This window comes from Dermacentor andersoni, chromosome 1, assembly GCF_023375885.2.
Source record: "Dermacentor andersoni chromosome 1, qqDerAnde1_hic_scaffold, whole genome shotgun sequence".
Lineage (NCBI taxonomy): Eukaryota > Metazoa > Arthropoda > Arachnida > Ixodida > Ixodidae > Dermacentor > Dermacentor andersoni.
The window spans coordinates 388,478,787-388,497,844 of record NC_092814.1 but is presented as its reverse complement, the minus strand read 5'-3'; the positions used below and the strand labels follow the sequence as shown (position 1 = coordinate 388,497,844).

Here is a 19,058-nt window from a genome sequence, read left to right as displayed (position 1 = left end):
GCCGCAGTCGTTTCAGGTGGTCATCAAATGTCGCCGAAAAAACAACCACGTCGTCAAGGTAGACGAGGCAGTTTTGCCACTTCAGACCAGCGAGAACGGCGTCCATCATTCACTGGAAAGTTGCTGGTGCCGAACAGAGACCAAAAGGAAGTACTCTGAATTCGTAAAGGCCATCTAGAGTGACGAAAGCAGTTCTTTCGCGGTCTCGTTCATCGACCTCAATTTGCCAGTAACCGCTCTTTAGATCGAGAGACGAAAAATACTTAGCTCGCCGCAACCTGTCTAAAGAGTCATTGATACGTGGTAGTGGGTACACGTCCTTCTTGGTAACATCGTTGAGGCGTCGATAATCAACACAGAAACGAAGCGTTCCGTCTTTTTTCTTGACTAGAATGACCGGGGAGGACCATGGACTGTGCAAAGGCTGAATGACACCATCATCTAGCATCTCCTTGACTTGGGCTTGAATTGCCTCACATTCTTTCGGTGAGACACGATAAGGCTGTTGTTTGATGGGACGTGCGTCAGCGTATGTTGTTATTCGGTGCTTCGTGATTGGCGTTTGGCCCACCTTAGTAGCCCGAGCGAAGCACACGCGGAATTCGTTTAAGAGTTCCTGCAGTGCGCTCTTTTGGTCGTCCGTAAGCTCGGAGTTTACATCGATGTCTCTGAGCGAACCGTCGTCTGTGTCCACCTCAGAAGCAAAGCACTCGACAATGTCCGTTAATGATTCGGTGTAGGCGATGGCAGTGCCATGAAAAATGTGCCCATGCTCAAAGGTAAAGTTGGTAATGAGGACCGTTGTCTGGCTTTCACGAAGTTCCACAAGGCTTCGCGCTACACAAATACCTTGTGCCAGCAACATGGAAATGTTGCCTTCGACAATGGCTTCAATGTCTTGTAGTTCGTCGGACTTGACCGGAACCATAACACTTGCACGCGGCGGTATCGTGATGCTCTCGTCCGAAACGCGAAATGCGGATCTGTGTTCAATGGCGTTGGTTTGTGTTGTTGCCCTTTGCGTCGAGAAAGTGATGCAGTGCTCGCGGAGGTCAATAATGGAGCCATATTCCCGGAGAAAGTTCATCCCAAGGATTAAATCGCGGGAACACTCGCGTAGAACCAGACAAGTGGCGAGAAAAGCAGCACCGCGAATTTCTACTCTGGCCGTGCATAGGCCAAGCGGTGGGACAACGTGGCCACCTGCCGTACGAACTGGTGCCCCGTTACAGGGCAGCCTAACTTTTTTTCAGAACGCTCGCCAGTTTTCCACTAAGAATAGAGTAATCGGCACCGGTATCTACAAGTGCACACACTTTTTTTCCGTCGATCAACACAGGTATGTCCAGTGAAATCTTGTTCGCGGAAACTGGTTCTGGCGTCATCGTGTTTTCTTTATTCTGCGGTCGGCACGATACGAGGTCTTGAGCGCGTCGAGTATCAGCAGCCCCGCCTCGGAAGGTCGCTGACATCAGTTTTCCCAGCGTGGACTTGGTGATTGCCCTTGCGTCGTCCTCAAGGTGGTATCGCGAGGAGGGAAATATCGCCGCGGTGAGGGGGAGCGTGACTGCCTCTGCGATGGGCCCGGTCTGCGCTGCTGTTCGAGGAATTCTGCGATGTCGGGTGGCCTTTGGCCGAACCTAGGTCGAGGTGAACCGATAGAAAAACCCCGCAGTCCGAGTCGTCGGTAGGGGCACTCCCGATACACATGACCAGCTTCGCCATAGTGGTAGCACAGCGGTCGTCTATTGGGTGCTCGCCAAACCTCTGATTTCCTCGTGGGTGTTCGGCGATCGTCGAAATACGGTAGCGGAGTTGTCGGAGCAGCTTGCGCCGATTGCAACGCAACTGGCGGCGCCACATAAGTAGGTGCGAAAGCGTGGACGGGGCTCAGTAATGTTTCTGCGTGTCTCTTGCGCCGGGATTTGCTTGACAGAGGTGGTGCTTCACTGCTGGAAAGAGATGCCTGCAGTGCCTGCTGTACTTCGTTGCGTACGACGCTGGCGAGGGAGCTGACTGGAGGTGGCGCCGTACCGTGGTGCTTCTGCAGCTCGTCGCGAACCACTGAGCGAATCAGCTCGCAAAGCAAGGCGACGTCGCACCCTAAGCCTACCGGCGTATCCGGAGTGCGGGCGGCATTTACTTGTCGGTTGTAAAAGTTCAACCGTTGCTGAAGGGTCTTCTCCATCGCGGTGGCTTCGGTGAGGAACTCCGCAACAGTCTTGGGCGTATTCCGAACAAGACTGCCAAAGATCTGCAACTTTACGCCTCTCATCAGATGACGCACCTTCTTCTCTTCCGACATGCTCGGATCAGCACGCTGAAAGAGACGCGTCATGTCCTCCACGTACATTGTGACGCTCTCGTCGGGCTTTTGGACGCGTGACTGAAGGGCCCGCTCCGCTTTTTCTCGGCGATCGGGGCTGGAGTAAGTCTCCAGAAGCTTGCGCTGGAACTCAGGCCAGGATGACAGGGCACTTTCGCGATTCATAAACCACGTGCGAGCACCATCCTGGAGGCTGAAGTAGACGTTCCTGAGTTTGGCGTTGTTGTCCCACTCGTTAAACGCAGCCACGCGCTAGAACTCCGCCAGCCAGTCTTCCACGTCTTCAAATGTGTTGCCGTGAAAAGCCGTCAGCACTTGGGGGCTCAGCAGCGTTAGATAAGTTGGTGTCACCCGTTCCGTAGAAGTCGCAGTGGTCGCAGTCATCACTTTTTCCTGGAGGTTTCCAAATTCTGGGGTGAGGCCTCGGATTCGCCGGCTTGTGTGATGAACTGGAGTCAACTCCAACTTTGGGGTGAGGTGCTTGCTGCCCAGTGGGGTCTCCTGTATAAGTTGAGTGTACCCAGCAAGCTCCACCAAATTGTGAAGATGAAGCATAACTACATTGAGTCATTCTTTGTACTCTCAATTGCGATGTTGGCACCGGAAAATAGTACAAAATGGGATCATATCGATGAGGTTCTACTGTACTGCGAATGCCTACCAAGTTTGTAAGTGAGCTTGCTGGACGGAAAGGCCTAAGCTCGTGTGTGGGCATAAAGTTCCAAAGTGGTTTCGCTCAACACGGCCTATACTGACAGCATTGTGGAGGCAAGGTCCCAAGTGATATCTCAACTTCGTGACAGTGCACTTCAAGCTGTGCCAAGGGCGAACATTAAACGAACCCGCGGCCTCGCCCACCACAAGGTGTTCTTTCAGCGAAGCAGAACATAAAGCGAAATTCTGCAAACAAAATCTGAAGGGTTGCAGTTGTAAAAATGAACTAAATTGATCTTACTGTTGAAATTCGATTGCTTAGACAATTTCATAGCCCCGCCTGTATCCGAAAAATCTGTTCGCAATGTTCCCGCAATTCTTCGCGTGTGATGATTAAAATGTAAGAGGCTGCCAGAAAAGGCATGTAGGCCCTGGGTTCGATGTGCCATGTGCGTAATGTACGAGATGCCTTTGATATGCTTCAGAAGCTACGTCAGGTAGACGAGGTGTTGCATTAATGATGGTGCACATATTTAAGCACGCTTGTCCTGCATGCGATATGAACCATGGCTTCGCGAGCTGTGAATTTTGCGAAAGGGTTACTATCTTGCATGAGCTACTAGAGGCCTTTCTTTAAGAAAGGAGCCAAATATGTGACACATCTTTGCAACATCCATGGCAGGGTACAGTGAAATCCCAATAATTAGAACTGCTCTGTTGGTCCCGGCAAGGTTGTATGTATTTGAATAGAGAAAAAAAACACTTGGTGCCCTTCCACTCTGTGAAGAAGAATGACCAGCGAAGCTGTGTATGTGGGCCCCTTAATGGTGAACTGCACCTCCGCCGTGGGCCGGTCCGGCATTGCACTATCTTTGGAATCGGCCCACGTATGGGGAATGCTTAACGCCTGCTTCACCTCTGCCGCGAGTCGGCCCGGCATTGCACTATCTTCAGGATCGGCCCACGTATGGGATCGGCCCACGTATAGTAACGCCTGCTTCACCTCCGCCACAGGCCGGGCCGGTATTGCACCATCTTCGGAATCGGCCCACATATGGGGAGTGCTTAATTAACGCCTGCTTCACCTCCGCGAAGGGTCGGCCCAGCATTGCACTATCTTTGGGATCGGCCCACGTATGGGGAGTGCTTAATGCCTGCTTCACCTCCGCTGCGGGTCGGGCCAGTATTGCACTATCTTTGCACGTTAAGCACTCCCCACGTATGGGGAGTGCTTAACGCTTGCTTCACCTCCGCCACAGGCCGAGCCGGTATTGCACTATCTTCAGGATTGGCCTGCGTATGGGGAGTGCTTATCGTCTGCTTCACCTCCAACGCGAGTCGGCCTGGCATTGCACTATCTTCGGGATCGGCCCACGTAAGGGGAGTGCTTAACGCCTGCTTCACCTCCGCCGCGGGTCGGGCCGGTATTGCACTATTTTTGGGATCGGCCCACGTATGGGGAATGCTTAACGCCTGCTTCACCTCCGCCGGGGGTCGGGCCAGTATTGCACTATCTTTGCATGTTAAGCCCTCCCCACGTATGGGGAGGGCTTAACGCTTGCTTCACCTCCGCCGTGGGTTGGGTCGGTATTGCACTATCATCGGGATCGGCCCACGTATGGGGAGTGCTTATCGTCTGCTTCACCGCCGCCACGAGTCGGCCTGGCATTGCACTATCTTCGGGATCAGCCCACGTATGGGGAGTTCTTAACGCCTGCTTCACCTCCGCCACAGGCCGGGCTGGTATTGCACTATCTTCGGGATCGGCCCACGTATGGGGAGTGCTTAACGCCTGCTTCACCTCCGCCACAGGCCGGGCTAGTATTGCACTATCTTCAGGATTGGCCCACGTATGGGGAGTGCTTATCGTCTGCTTCACCTCCACCGCGAGTCGGCCTGGCATTGCACTATCTTCATGATCGGCCCACGTAAGGGGAGTGCTTAATGCCTGCTTCACCTCCGCCACAGGCCGGGCTGGTATTGCACTATCTTCGGGATCGGCCCACGTATGGGGAGTGCTTAACGCCTGCTTCACCTCCGCCACAGGCCGGGCTAGTATTGCACTATCTTCAGGATTGGCCCACGTATGCTTCACCTCCGCCGTGGGTTGGGTCGGTATTGCAGTATCTTTGGGATCGGCCCACGTATGGGGAGTGCTTATCGTCTGCTTCACCGCCGCCACGAGTCGGCCTGGCATTGCACTATCTTCGGGATCGGCTCACGTATGGGGAGTGCTTAACGCCTGCTTCACCTCCGCCACAGGCCGGGCTGGTATTGCACTATCTTCAGGATTGGCCCACGTATGGGGAGTGCTTATCGTCTGCTTCACCTCCACCGCGAGTCGGCCTGGCATTGCACTATCTTCGGGATCGGCCCACGTAAGGGGAGTGCTTAATGCCTGCTTCACCTCCGCCCCGGGTCGGGCCGGTATTGCCCTATTTTTGGGATCGGCCCACGTATGGGGAATGCTTAATGCCTGCTTCACCTCCGCCGTGGGCCGGGCCAGTATTGCACTATCTTTGCACCTTAAGCCCTCCCCACGTATGGGGAGTGCTTAACGCTTGCTTCACCTCTGCCGCAGGTTGGGTCGGTATTGCACTATCTTCGGGATCGGCCCACGTATAGGGAGTGCTTATCGTCTGCTTCACCTCTGCCGTGAGTCGGCCTGGCATTGCACTATTTTCGGTATCGGCCCACGTATGGGGAGTGCTTAACGCCTGTTTCACCTCCGCTGTGGGTCGGGCCGGATCGCACCATGTTTCAGATCCGCCCACATATGGGGAGTTTTTTGCTTACCACGCTAACGACACGAAAATTTCCTTGGACGCTAGAGGTATACAGCTTCGCTGTAAGACTCTCACAAATTTGAACTCCCTAAACCTTGCAACGATTATTTCGAACAAAATCTCTCACTCCTATCTGCCACTCTTTGAACAAACCCGAGCCAGTCGACGGTTTGATGTGGGACTAACCATTGTATGACAAGGAAAGCACAGCAGCGTGTGCCCGTCTTTCTCATCCAGCTTAAAAGGAGGAGGAACGAGCCCCTAGAGTGGACACGCTCACTTGTCTTGTTTCTTTCCCTCCCTCCTAGCAAGCGCTTGTTCACGTTACTGCATGCTCACCTGCCCTCTCCCCTTGCCCCCCTTCCTCCTAGCGGTCACTTGATCACGTTACTGCATGTTAACCTGCCCGCTTTTCCTATCACACATTTGATCATGCTGATGCACGTTCACCTGCCCCCTCTCTCCTAGCGCATGCTTGATCACGTTACTGCGCATTCACCTGCACTCTCCTTTGCTCCCCTTCTAGCGGGTGCTTGATCACGTTACTGCACGCTCACCTGCCCCCTCTCTCTTAGCACGCGCTTGATCACGTTACTGTGTGCTCACTTGCCCCCGCCCGCGACCACTATCGACGGTATCATGGATGGTGACCTTGCACTTCTGAAGGCGTGCAGCAAATGCGCACCCAGTCAAAACGGAACTACTGCTTGCTGCAAGCGCTGCGGAAGAAACCGCGACCACTATCGACGTGATCATGGACGGCGACTTTGCACTTCTGAAGGTGTGCGGCAAATGCGCACCCAGTCAAAACGGAACTACTGCTTGCCGCAAGCACTGCGAAAGAAACCGCGACCACTATCGACGTGATCATTGACGGCGACCTTGCACTTCTGAAGGCGTGCAGCAAATGCGCACCCAGTCAAAACGGAACTACTGCTTGCCGCAAGCGCTGCGGAAGAAACCGCGACCACTATCGACGTAATCATGGACGGCGACCTTGCACTTCTGAAGGTGTGCGGCAAAGGCGCGCACCCAGTCAAAATGGAACTACTGCTTGCCACGAACGCTGCGCAAGAAATCGCGACCATTATCAACGAGGTCATGGACGGCGTCCTCGCATTTCTGAAGGCGTGCGGCCAATGCGCGCAACCAGTAAAAACGAAACTACTGCTTGCCGCAAACTCTGCGAAAGAAACCGGGACCATTATCGGCATGATCATGGACGGCAGCCTTGCAGTTCTAAATGTATGCGGCCAATGCGCCCACCCATTCAAAACATAATGATTGTTTGCCGCAACCGGCACGGAAGAAACCGCAACCACTATCGATGTGATCATGGACGGCGACCTTGCAGTTCTGAAGGCATGCGGCTGACGCGCGCACCCAGTCAATACAGAACTACTGCTTGCCGCAATCGCTGTGGAAGAAACCGCGACCGTTATCGACGGGATCATGGGCAGCGACCTTGCAGTTCAATATGTGTGTGGCCAACACGCGTACCTAGTCAACGTGAAACTACTGCTTGCCGCAGCCGCTGTAGACGAAACCGCGACCACTATCGACATGATCATGGATGGCCTCCTTGCAGTTTTGAAGGCACGTTGCTAATGTACACTGAGTCAAAATGAAACTGGTGCTTGCCGCAACCGCTGCAGAAGACACCATGACTACTATTGACGCAATAACAGACAGTGACCTTGCAGTTCTGAAGGCATATGGCCAACGCGCGCATCGAGTGAAAACGAAACTACTGTTTCATTTTGAGGGGGCAGTCCCACCCCTGTAGGTTGCTCAGAAGGCGAAATTCATTAGTTCTTTTGTTATAATAAACAACCGGCTGAGTTTTTCCTTTTATGTTTCTTTTGAGCACCCCTTGTTGCCTGTGTTTTCGCACATGTGCATTCTATGAACTCTCCTTTCATCATTTCCTGAAATACGTGAGCTGTTAGTGAGCGCCTGTGCTGTTATGTCTTGTCGGTGCTTTTTTAGCGCTCTTTTAATTATTCCATACAGTTTACAGAATTGCGATATCTGTTCCTGGTGCATAGTTACAGGGTTGTAAGCTGTGTTATAGTGCATTTTGAAAACAAGGACAGAGTAAGGTACACAGATAAGCAAACGGGAGCGCTTTTAACATTGAAATATACTGAAACATTCCGTGTTAAATTTTAAACTTCTTGTTTCGAAGTGCATTGCCATATTTCATATTCTATTATTCCACCAAAATTCAGATTGGCCTGTTCCAAACCGCTTCAAAGTGCATTTACAACCTCAGTATAATGAAGTGTGTTTATGCACGATTTCAATATAACAAAATTTCACTGCCTCTGCAGAGGAATACCGAAATAATAAACAGAAACTGCCACGTACGTAAAGGTCAAGTGGTTGAATTAGAAGCGACTGCTTGTGAATGCATCTTCTCTAATCACGTGTCGTATGACCATGAGTGACCAACAAAGCAGAGCAGTGTCATTTTCCTTGCAAAAATACAAGTGCAATATATATATATATATATATATATATATATATATATATATATATATATATATAAACTTTATTTGGCAGGAAAAGATTTTAAGGAGGGGCTCACTCCAGGGCCCCACTTGCTTCTGCCGCCTGCCTTACCTGGCTAATTAAGGACTTTTGCCCTGTCAAGTGAAAACGGGCGAGCTGTGCCTCGCACTGCTCTTTTGCGTTATTGCTATCTGGCATATGAGGGCGCTTAGTGCACTCCCAGGTTACCTGTATTAGAGTGGATATGCCACTGCACCAAGGGCAGTCAGCCCCATAGCGAGTGGGATACATGGTGTTTAGCATTTTTAGATGGGGGAATACCCCAATCTGTATTTTGTGCCAGTTGGCAGCCCCTTCCCCGCTAAGTTGTGGGTGAGGCGGCGGGTATTTCTTGCGGACTCCATGCTGATGAGCAAGGATATCTTTGGCATATAAATTGATGGGATTTTGTGAGGGATAGTGTGAGGGTTTGAGGTTCAAAGAGGACGCCATCGCTTGGTTAGGAGACCCTCGAGCTAGTGTGTTAGTCTGTTCGTTCCCTCGTACCCCCACAAGTCCGGGGCACCAGAATAGGTGATGACGGTGGTTAAACAATTTGAGGAGCAAGGCTAGCCTCAGTCATGTGCTCCTTGAGAAACAGGCGACACATCTCCTGGGAGTCCGTGACCATGACAAAGTCCCTTTGCAGATGCTCTGCGTGAGCACCACTGCTAACATTTAGGCCGAGGTGGGGGATCTCGCCGTGGCTGACACAGTTGATTGCTGCTGGCAGGTCAAGTTCACGACTTCCAGGGCTTACCTCCTTTGGTAGCGCTACCCAGTAACTTCTGCATATACAACTGCGTCCGTGTATTACGTATTGTACCTAGATTTATTAGAGTCTATCGATTGAATATGTTGTGCGCATTTCTTGTGCTTTTCCTCGTACTCGTGATGCATGTTCTTGGAAATTGGAGCTATTGTAATTTTCGATCTCACCGAAGGAGGGAGAAGTATGGCCTGTTATGTGAGATAAACGGGGTATGCTGGGATATTGAGTCGAGCCAATATTGTCCTACTAGTTTTTGTAAAGCTGAGGCGGTTCCCTATGTCGCATCAGAGTGGCCTGCATGAGTTTGTCGAAAGTGCTATGTACTCATCATGTGGAAATCACCTCTGGCTGTTCCCACAGAGACCCTGGTCCCACCTGCATGTGAATTTTGGGGGGCCCTTCAAGGGCCATTACTTCCTGGCAGTGATGGATGCCTTTGTTCTACCTGTCACTACTCCATAAGCAGGCGCGACCATTATGACGCTGCAACAGGTCTTCGCTGCCCAGGGGTTGCCAGACGTCATCGTGTCCGACAATGGTCCTGCTTTTACCAGCACAGAGTACCTGGCCTGGCTGACGTAAAATAGAATCCGCCAGATGATGGTTCTGCCGTACCACCCTGCTTCAAACAGTTCAGCCGAGCTGGTGGTGCAGACCTTCAAGGACAAACTCAATAAGAGCCAGGCTGGGGATTTCCAGACGCAGGTTGCCCGGGTACTGTTCCAGTACCGGACCATGCCCCACAATGTCACTGGGCATGCCCCCTGTGGGCTCCTGCTGGGCCGGATGGTCAAAACACCCTTGGACGTCTTGCATCCGGACCTCCAATTCACAGCGCTCCTGAAGCAGTTGAAGCAGAAGCTGGCTGCTGACTGGGGGTGCTGTCCCGGGCCTCTGCCAGAGTCAGGAGCTGCAGTCTTCGCCAGGAACTTCTGTCCTGTCCCACCCTGGTCCGCCGGACAGGTTGTATCTCCTGCCAGCGCCTCATTGTTGCTCGTCTGCCTGCCGGACGAGACCACATGGCACCAGCACACCGACCATGTTAGGCCTCGTCTCGGGACCTCGCTAGCACCCTCGACTGCCACTTCAGATGTCCAGCCCACAGGAGGACCAGCGGCAACACCAGTCGTTTCCAGCGAAGCACCGCCCACCTCAGAGGCGGCAAGCATTGCCAGTGGTGTGGCGCCCATTGAGCCGGTGTCAAGTCCAGCACCATTCTCAAGGCCGGTCACTGCAGACCCTCCAGACGTAGCGAGGCTGGCTCAGGCAGCACCCGGCGTTGCCACACCCAGCCCGTCAACACCGGTGCCCAGGCGGAGTACTCGATTGCGGAGGGCGCCAGACCGTTACTCTCCTGGATAACAGGCACCATCAAGCAGGCTGGGACAGCGGCAGAGCCTCAACCAGGCGTGAATTTATTTTATATATCGAGCCTGGATGTATTTCATTTGTATAGAACAAACAAACGGGGTAAGGGTTGTAACGAGCATGTGATGCCCCCTCGGGCATAATCTTCATTGGCCTGCCAGGCTCGGTAGGCAACATTGGTCACCACACCAAATAAACACTGACAAGCACAGCTGCTCGGCGGTCAGTGATCGTTCACCACCACCACGCTGCGGAATGTCAATCTCACGGAGCGTGCCTCATGCCCTCCCTTGTTCACGAACCCGGGTGGATTGTGACACCCAAAGCGATAGAATCTTATTGCACTTGTCTAAGTGTACCTCCATGGAACATAAGTGCAATAATATCCTATCGCACCCCGCACACTGTGTGCTTTGGGTATGAGTGAAAGCTTGCAATGTGAGCCGAGGAGGATGGTGTCTTGATGAGCTGTTGAGCGCCATCTTCCCGCACGAGCAAGGGGTAAGGGGAGCAAGCTTGTGGTAATGCATTGAAACACGTGCTTGTGGTGGCGAAGGAGTGGAGGGCAGGTTGTTGTGCATCTCCTTTTCTAGCGTGGCTGTGGCTGGGCATGGCTGTCAGCGCAGCTGAATGCACACGCAGCCCGCGCGCCCTGTTTTAGAGGTAATCTGCCACATGGGTAAAGAATGGCTGTGTTGAGGTAGCGTGGCATCATGTGCACTGCCTTCGCCCATATTTGGTACCGAAGGTTGCGGGATCTTGAGTTTCAGAGAGGTGTTGAAGCAAGAGGCAGACGAAGCATTTGCTCCCTGCTGCTCGCGTGCGCTTTTCATGATAGTGTTGTCCAGCCGCAGGGGCGGAGTGGATGCTTAAGCGTAGCTGGCTTCACATTGTTCTGCCGATGTGAAGATATCGTCGACACTGCATGAAGGAGACACTCAAATTCAACAAAATTAACTTCTTTCTAATTCAAATTTCTTTTTCTGATTTCCCGATAATTCAGAAAATTTGGCGGCCTTATTTGCACAAGAGAAATTTATCGGTGAGTGTAGTTATATCTGTATAAAAGGTGGAATATGATGAAGCATATGATGAGCATATGATGAAGCAGATTGCTAATTTTATCTGCTTTGTTATATCGAGGTTTCACTTTACATCATTGCACAGCCGCATGACATTTCCTAGCTATTTTACTGATGAATTAAGAAGCAAATCTCTTTCCGTCAACGAAATGGATGGTGTACCGATACATTTGGCCCCTTCGGTGATTATGGGTTTCACATCTATAAGTTCCCGCATGCGTTTATCTTTATAGTGGCTGATTATGCAGCAGTTTGAAAATGGTGGAGAGCAACCACAGTTATTGCAATGACCTGACAGGTGCACATATTTGCCATGTTCAATGTTTTGTTTTGCTATGAAAAGGTTAGAGCGTGCCAAAAGAAGCACTAGAACCTATTCGTGCCCAGGTTTACAGTGTACCACTGTCATGTGGTGGAAACTACATCGGCCAGATGGGCCGCTGTGTAAAGTCCGGCTGAAAGAGCACAAACAAAAGGTTGCACGTTACAGAGATGGGCGCCTGTCAGTGCATTGCAATGACTGCTTGCTCACCACTGTTTTCAAACTGCTACATAATAGCTACCAGAAAGATAAATACGAAAATGAAATTATAGAGGCAAAAGCCATAATGAGGAAAAAGGCCAGGTGTGGCCAGCACACCATCTATTTTGTTGAAAGAAGAGGAGATTTGCTTCTTGACTTATCCATCAGATAGATAGGACATGTCACATAGTCGTGTGATGTTGTATATGTGTTTGAACACAGGCAATGTTTCAGTAGGCGTCAGTTAGAAGTACTCTTGTTTGTTTATCTGTGTACCTTACTCTGTCCCGTCTTAAAAGCGCACCCCGCACCACAGTATGCAATTCTAGCTCGCACAAGAAACAGCACTCTTAAACGGCCCCTCACCAGGCCACATAGGAAATTTTGGTTATACACTGGTAGTTGTTGTGTGCCCTCTTGGGAATGTTCTACCGCAAGAACTTTTCAAATTGGTTCATTAATGGCTGAGATAGAAATATTTTAGTGCCGCAAACCCACGATTTCAGAAGGCGAGCGTCACTGGCAGCATAGACACTCTCTCTACTTGCCCGCGTCTAGCCTACGCAAGCGAAATTCCTTCCCTGCAATCTCCCATACCAGAAACGGAGCATCGCATGACATATACAGCATGGGCCCCACCTTCTATTTTTTTCTCTTGCTTTTTTGCGCAGTCTACTTTCGCTGATGGTCTCGGGTGTGAGCTGTTACATTAGTCTCATTTCGCAAAGTGTACGATTTTGCGTGCTCTACACGAGAGCACCTGATTAGCAGTATAAGTTGGTGCCACAGTCACGAGCAATGAGGCAGGCACAAGAGGATGAAAGAGCATGACCGCGCTGGAACACGGTAGAAAATGGCATCGTTTTGTTCTCTGCATGCGCGACTGCACAACATGGGAACAAGCAGATGAAATGGAAGTGCATCTCTCTTGCTACGGTGCAAAGTAAAACAAAAACATGCAGACATTCGGTTTCTTTTATTATTTCTCTAAACTGTAATTCATCTATTGAAGCAACAGATTAAGCAAATAGCTTATGTTGCCTTGAACAATTCTCGAAGTCCCGTGTCTCTATGAGTGACATCGCAGCACAGTGAACTACGTAGGCACACTTGTGTGATTGACATTGACTCTCCAGCTGGGAGGGTGCCACCTGCGAGAAGAAGGGTGCAGGGCATTTGGTTTGAAATTGCAACTCTTATTGCTGCATGTAGCGGTGTGATACTTTGCAGGCACAATCGTTAGTGCGTATTGTATGCACTGCGCTTGTCAGTTCGAAATGGCCGACCTGAGAAGGGGCCCTTTAAAGGATTATAAGCTTTGTGCCTTATTCTATCTGGAAGTTTTGGTAAAAATGTCTTCGTGTGATAGCTTTGATGTCCTAAACCAAAATTCTTCTTCCAACAGCCATTGTGGTTGAGCACAACGTTACTAGACTAGGTTCACTTTTCAAACTCCTGTGACTGCGGGGGCCCACCACTGATCCTCGCATCTCGTGGCACTGTTGTCGCACTTTGCTCGGTAAGCATGGGGTGGATGAGGCAGTGAAGCACTGTCTGCGGCTGTTCACGTGTTTTGGCAGTTTGTATACATGCGTGTTTTGCTGTAGTCTGTCTGCTTCTTGCGACACTATTGTGCGTTTTCAATGCCGTGTGCATTCTGACAAGTTTATGGCCCGTATCATCCAATTTTATTTGACGACACGAATGAATATTTATGCTCCATTCCTGCAGTGAGAACCTGCCTAGAATGTGCAAGTCTGCTCGCAAGCAAGCAAAGCTCACATAGGTTTTAACATTGCACTTGTGAATGTGGTGCTCTGATGAAAAAAATAGTGCTAGCTTCATTTTTTTTTTTTTCATCCCGAAATGAAGTGCTGAGAGTGTATATGCAGGGTGTCCCAGCTAACTTTAAGCCAGAGTTTAAAAATATGCGAATGCTACGTAGCTGGACTGAACCAAGGTAAGGTTGTTTGCCGTCGCTTGGAGATATTAAAGCGCTTTATTAAATGCAGCAAATCTTCATTCATATTGGTCTAGCGAGGGTACTTATATTTGAATGGAAAAATCGGTTAAAGCTTCATTGTAGGGCACAGCCTGCCCTGCATGAGTGCTAGTTGTAACTGCTCTCCTCTGGTGCCCCCAGATATCCGGCCGACAGGTACCTGGTGTTGGCGTTTGTGGGCGCACCAGCCACCTTCCCCGTGCAGAAGGAGAACCTGGCACTGCAGTCATACCTTGTGTGGAGTGACACAGTCCTCAACAAGGCACGCCACTTCATCCGCACTAGCCTGCGTGTGCCCTTTGTTGGCATTCACCTGCGCAATGGCATCGATTGGGTCAGTCAGTCCTGGCCATTTATTTATAGAACACACCACTGTATTGCCTCTTTAGCGGCACCATCAATGAGCTGGCTGATTCCGCTTTCTTTCTGGCTTGGGCGAATGCTGTGTGTTGTGTACAGTCGAACCTCGATATATCGAACAGCGCGGTGATCGCAAAATAGTTCGATATAGCCAGAATTCGATATATAAAATCACGTAGAAAACGCGTCAAAAACTAGCACAAATCAATCAATGAACCAATCGTGGCGCAATAGATACTCACATGAAGCTTCAAACAAAGTATTTATTTTGTTCGCTGAAAGTACTGAAGCAGCGTAGCCTACTTCATATTGGCAACCGCGTGCTTGACCACGGCGTCCTCAACATAGTCCAAACGGTCCAGAAGAGACGGTCCAGTGCCTTCTATTGCGCCGCAGTAGCGGCGTACAACGGCCAAAGCAGCTACAGCCTCAGTTGCAGTCGGGAGCGGGGCAACATCAGCGCTTGCTGGATCAGCCTCGGCAGCGTCTTCGTTTGGCCGCTCAGCAGTCACTTCTGCCGCGATCTCGCGTCTGTTAGGGCCGATTTACGCTCGAGCCGCCAATCGCCGCACCGCACGCTTGCGGTCGCGCGAAAAATTGCACGTATACAGCACTTGTGCACAAATTACCGTTTACACTGTGTGCACAGTGTATACCTTACACATCGTAAACCGAAATTTGTGCACAAGTGTTTGATACGTGCAATATTTCGCGCGACCGTACGCGTGCGGTGCGGCTTGCGGCGATGGGCGGCTCGAGCAAACTCCGCCACTGTTCCGGTGCTGTCGTCACCGCCAACGAAGTCCTCAATGCACATGCTGTGTGGCTCAGCACCGACAAAGCGCTCCAACTGGCTCCATGGCCGCCTCGATCACGCGCGCACGGCGGGGCTTGCCCCCGCCGTGCGCCCGTGATCGAGGCGGCCGTGCTGGCTCCAAGCCGCCGCGTGTGTACGCCGCTACGTTCAAATGGCGCCCTCGGCGCAACCGATGTGGGCAGCTGTCGTACGCAGCCGTCCGGAATAGGGTGTCTCGAAGTCCTCCTCGCCCGGAGCGGCGGGCGAGGAGGACATCAAGGCACCCTAGTCCGGAAAGTCCGGAACGCCCATCGCGCCGCCGCTATCTTCGAGAGTGTTGCGGGAAAGCTCGCCTCCTGTCAACAGAGCGCACTTGGTCTGGGGCGGCGGAGTTCGATATATCCATTTTACATCCGGCCCCGTTCGAAATAAAAAATTAAAAATGCATGCGATTTTCAATGTGATATAGAAAGTGTTCGATATACGCAATAATTCGATATATCCGTGTTCGATATATCGAGGTTTGACTGTACAAGGCATACACATTGCGGCAGTTGCTGGTGGTTATTGGGCTGGCATCGTCTAATTAGCATGACACGAAGTCTTCAAAGTTGGAAATGATTCTCTGAGGCATACTAAGTGGCGACCAACTATGAAGAACACATTTGCAATTGCCAACTGATTTGTCAGACATGGACAAAGCCACGAAAATGTATAAATAATCAGGCAGTCTAAAAAGCTGATTGCAGTCACAAAATTGATTTTGTTGTTTTTAGAGCACCTTCACAGCAGAATATTTGGCTGTCCACTTTGGCTCACTGTTGCGCTGATTTAAAATTAAGTTTAATTGAGATCTTGTGATAGCTGTGGGTGCACTTTGCGTTTGCCCATGGTGCAGCCCGATGTGCGTCATATATTGTGAAATGTAAATACCACACACAAAATCTTGACTTTGTGACACTGTTAGTTTAGGCTGTGCTGTGCAAAATCAATATGGAGCTTTATTGGCTTTATGCCTGCACGGCGAGTCTATGGAATTCCATCCTGAACGAGCACACACCAACTTGGTAGTTGCCAGCTGATTGCCCACAGATCCAAACTCCTCTTCCCGCATGTGGCCATCAGTTCAATGAGTGCACGGGATCTCGCACCCAATTGCCGATGTGGTCTACTGGTACAAACATTTTAAGTAAATGCTTGCAACGACTTGCTGTGCACCACACATGCCGGTTAGGCCTAACCAGTGCCGCTTCATCCAGGTAGGCGCTCAAAAGTATGGTTTCATACGTTTGGTGCCAAGTGTGCATTACAGTGATGCAAATGCCATCGTTGTCTGGACAACTAGTGCCATGTATTAGTGGCTTGTAGATACTAACTAGCAGACTGGTATGCACGTGGCACTTAGTGAAACTGTTTTTCCAAATTTTCGCTCTCCAAAGCGTGGTTGCAGAACGTACACGAAAGTGGACCTTGCACAAGTAAATATAGTATTAGTACCTTACTACCTCTACCTTACTGCAAAATGGTATTAATGTGATTAGCATTTTTTGGGAATTTGACCCAAGTTGTCTGCTAGCTTGGGCCACTAGGTATGTGCCGCCTTGCCGAGCAGACATTGGTCACCCATCCACAACAGACATTTCTGTGTCGAGCGTGGCTGCTTGATGGATATCTATTGCAATGAAGCTGCAGCCAGGACACTAGGAATAATGGTGGTTGCTATGGGGTTTAAATGCAGTCATTACAAGATATGCTGTGTCGTGTTATCATTTGGAATTGTGGTTAGCATTGTGGATTTCAGTGGGGGTGAAATGCAAAAACACCCTCATACCGTGCATTGGGTGCACATTAAAGAACCCCTGGTTGTCAAAATTTATCCTGAGTCCCCCACTATGGTGTACTTCATAATCATATTGTGGTTTTGGCACGTAGAACCCCAGAATTTAATTTAATGTTTGTGGTTGGCAGCCCGATTGCCACTTGTGTGTCTGCTGATGTGCCCATAAGGTGTTGTGATTCACGGATGGCATGAGGATACAATAATCATCATAACATATGAAGCAAACAATGGATGTGCTGCTAATTTTTGTAAATACGCTGTGCAACTAAAATGTGGTTAGTTATTGTGCCCAAATAAAATAGTTTTGTTTAGTAATAACAGCACACCTTACAAGCTGCAAGATGATAAAGCGGAATTTTCTGTTCGATCTTCTTCAGCTTGTCCTCTTTGATGCACCCACTTGTTGCATGGAAATAATGTCCTTGCAAAGAGCTGTCACATTCTTTTTGTGCTGTGCCCACTATAGATATTACTCCTTTACAGGGCAAAGAGCTGTGCGCTAAGTTTTCGTGTCTGTTGGTTTGCCAGCAGGAGTGATCGCTGTGTTGATTCATGCCGTCGGCCTCGTACAAGAGGCCAGGGTTCTCCCTATGGTGGGCGGCGGTGCAAATGCTGCCGACCACTCCTGTTGACTGCCCACCACTTTGAAGGCGGGAGACACGGCAATTCGAATAGTTGATTTGGTCAACATTTACGATTCTTTATTTTTAATTTTTTTTCTAGAATTCTCAGATTTTCCTTTATCATGTGGGGTTATAGTAAAAGAAATCTCAAATAGAAGTTGAGAAAAATCACGCTTTTCTAACATGCTGTCAACAAAATCAGGCTTTTGAATGCGTTATGGCGCTACGGATTGCACAACTTTCCATTAATGCAATGCCAACATCTTGGTATCATTGTAAAGAGGAGAGATTGGACCTTCATATAGCCACAGCACTGGCTTTCACCTTTCAAAACTAAAACACAAGAAGGAATCAGAAAAAGGACATACTACTGCCGTTGCAATTCGTTACTGCTGCCACGGGTGCAAAGGAAGTGCTCTTAATGTCTGACGCAGATTTCAATCACTGGCGTACATTTTGCACGCATTTTAACAGTGGTGAACTGGGCCTGTCTTTATTCCAGTGATGTTTGGCGATCGTGGTATGCTGCATCACTATCTAGCATTTGTTTTGTTAACTTGTTCAGAATGCAAAATTGTTGAATTTGCCATTCAAAATGGCAAAGTAATCGTATCTAAATAATAATTCTGGCAGTACCCATCTCTAGATGAATGTCGGCGCCAATGCGATTAGCATTGAAGCAATGTAGTGTCACCCCACCACAGCACAACAAGTCATGTATGAGGTGTGTATGCAGCTGAGCTCCACTTTCATGCTTCCCTCAGAACATGCTGCGCCATATAGTGGCACCGTTGCAAAGGTTGTGCATGGCACATGTGTGAAGATATATTTAAACAAGGTCGCCTAAATATATAAGACACAAGTCCGATTCCAACCTGCACCAGAGAAATTTGGTACAATTATTTTTGTTAATAAAGAGTGGCACATACCCATTGACAGAAGTTGTTGTTGAGGAGCCCTGAACCACTTTTTATCGTGGTCTAGAAATACATTTGACATTAAAACAGACTATTTTAAGGTTGCATGTGATCCCCTTTGCGGTGCTCCCACTCCTTCTTTCATGCCTTGCACTGCGAAGGCTATGGCGGAGCTGGGTGGTGCCGACAATGCTCTGCCTCCTGAATGTCGCCATGGCACGTAGTTCAAATTTGATTTTGGGTATTCACGTAGATGAAACTACTTCTGATTTTGGCACCTACACAGTGCCAAACTCTGTGGCTATCCCTCAGCTTTTAGTTGAGTTCACAGTATCTTCACAGGTGCCTCATCCCTTAGCTGTGCTATAGTGTAGTGGATAGCTATGCATGACTGTGTTTTCTCGTGCCAACTGAAATGAGTAACACATTTCCTTTCACACTGTCAAGACAGGTTCT

The 19,058-nt window shown here is 49.8% G+C and overlaps 1 protein-coding gene across 2 annotated transcripts in view; it reads left to right on the top strand.

Annotated features, from left to right (window-relative positions):
* O-fut1 (O-fucosyltransferase 1) overlaps positions 1-19,058 on the top strand; it is a 167,604-nt gene that overhangs the window by 82,224 nt on the left and 66,322 nt on the right. The window contains exon 5 of one of the 2 annotated variants that reach the window (XM_050168402.3): positions 14,208-14,328. In XM_050168402.3, the coding sequence (XP_050024359.1) occupies positions 14,208-14,328 (121 nt within the window). Of the gene's footprint in view, positions 1-14,207; positions 14,401-19,058 lie in introns of both variants that reach the window. The other variant, XM_050168400.3, reaches the window with a different exon arrangement.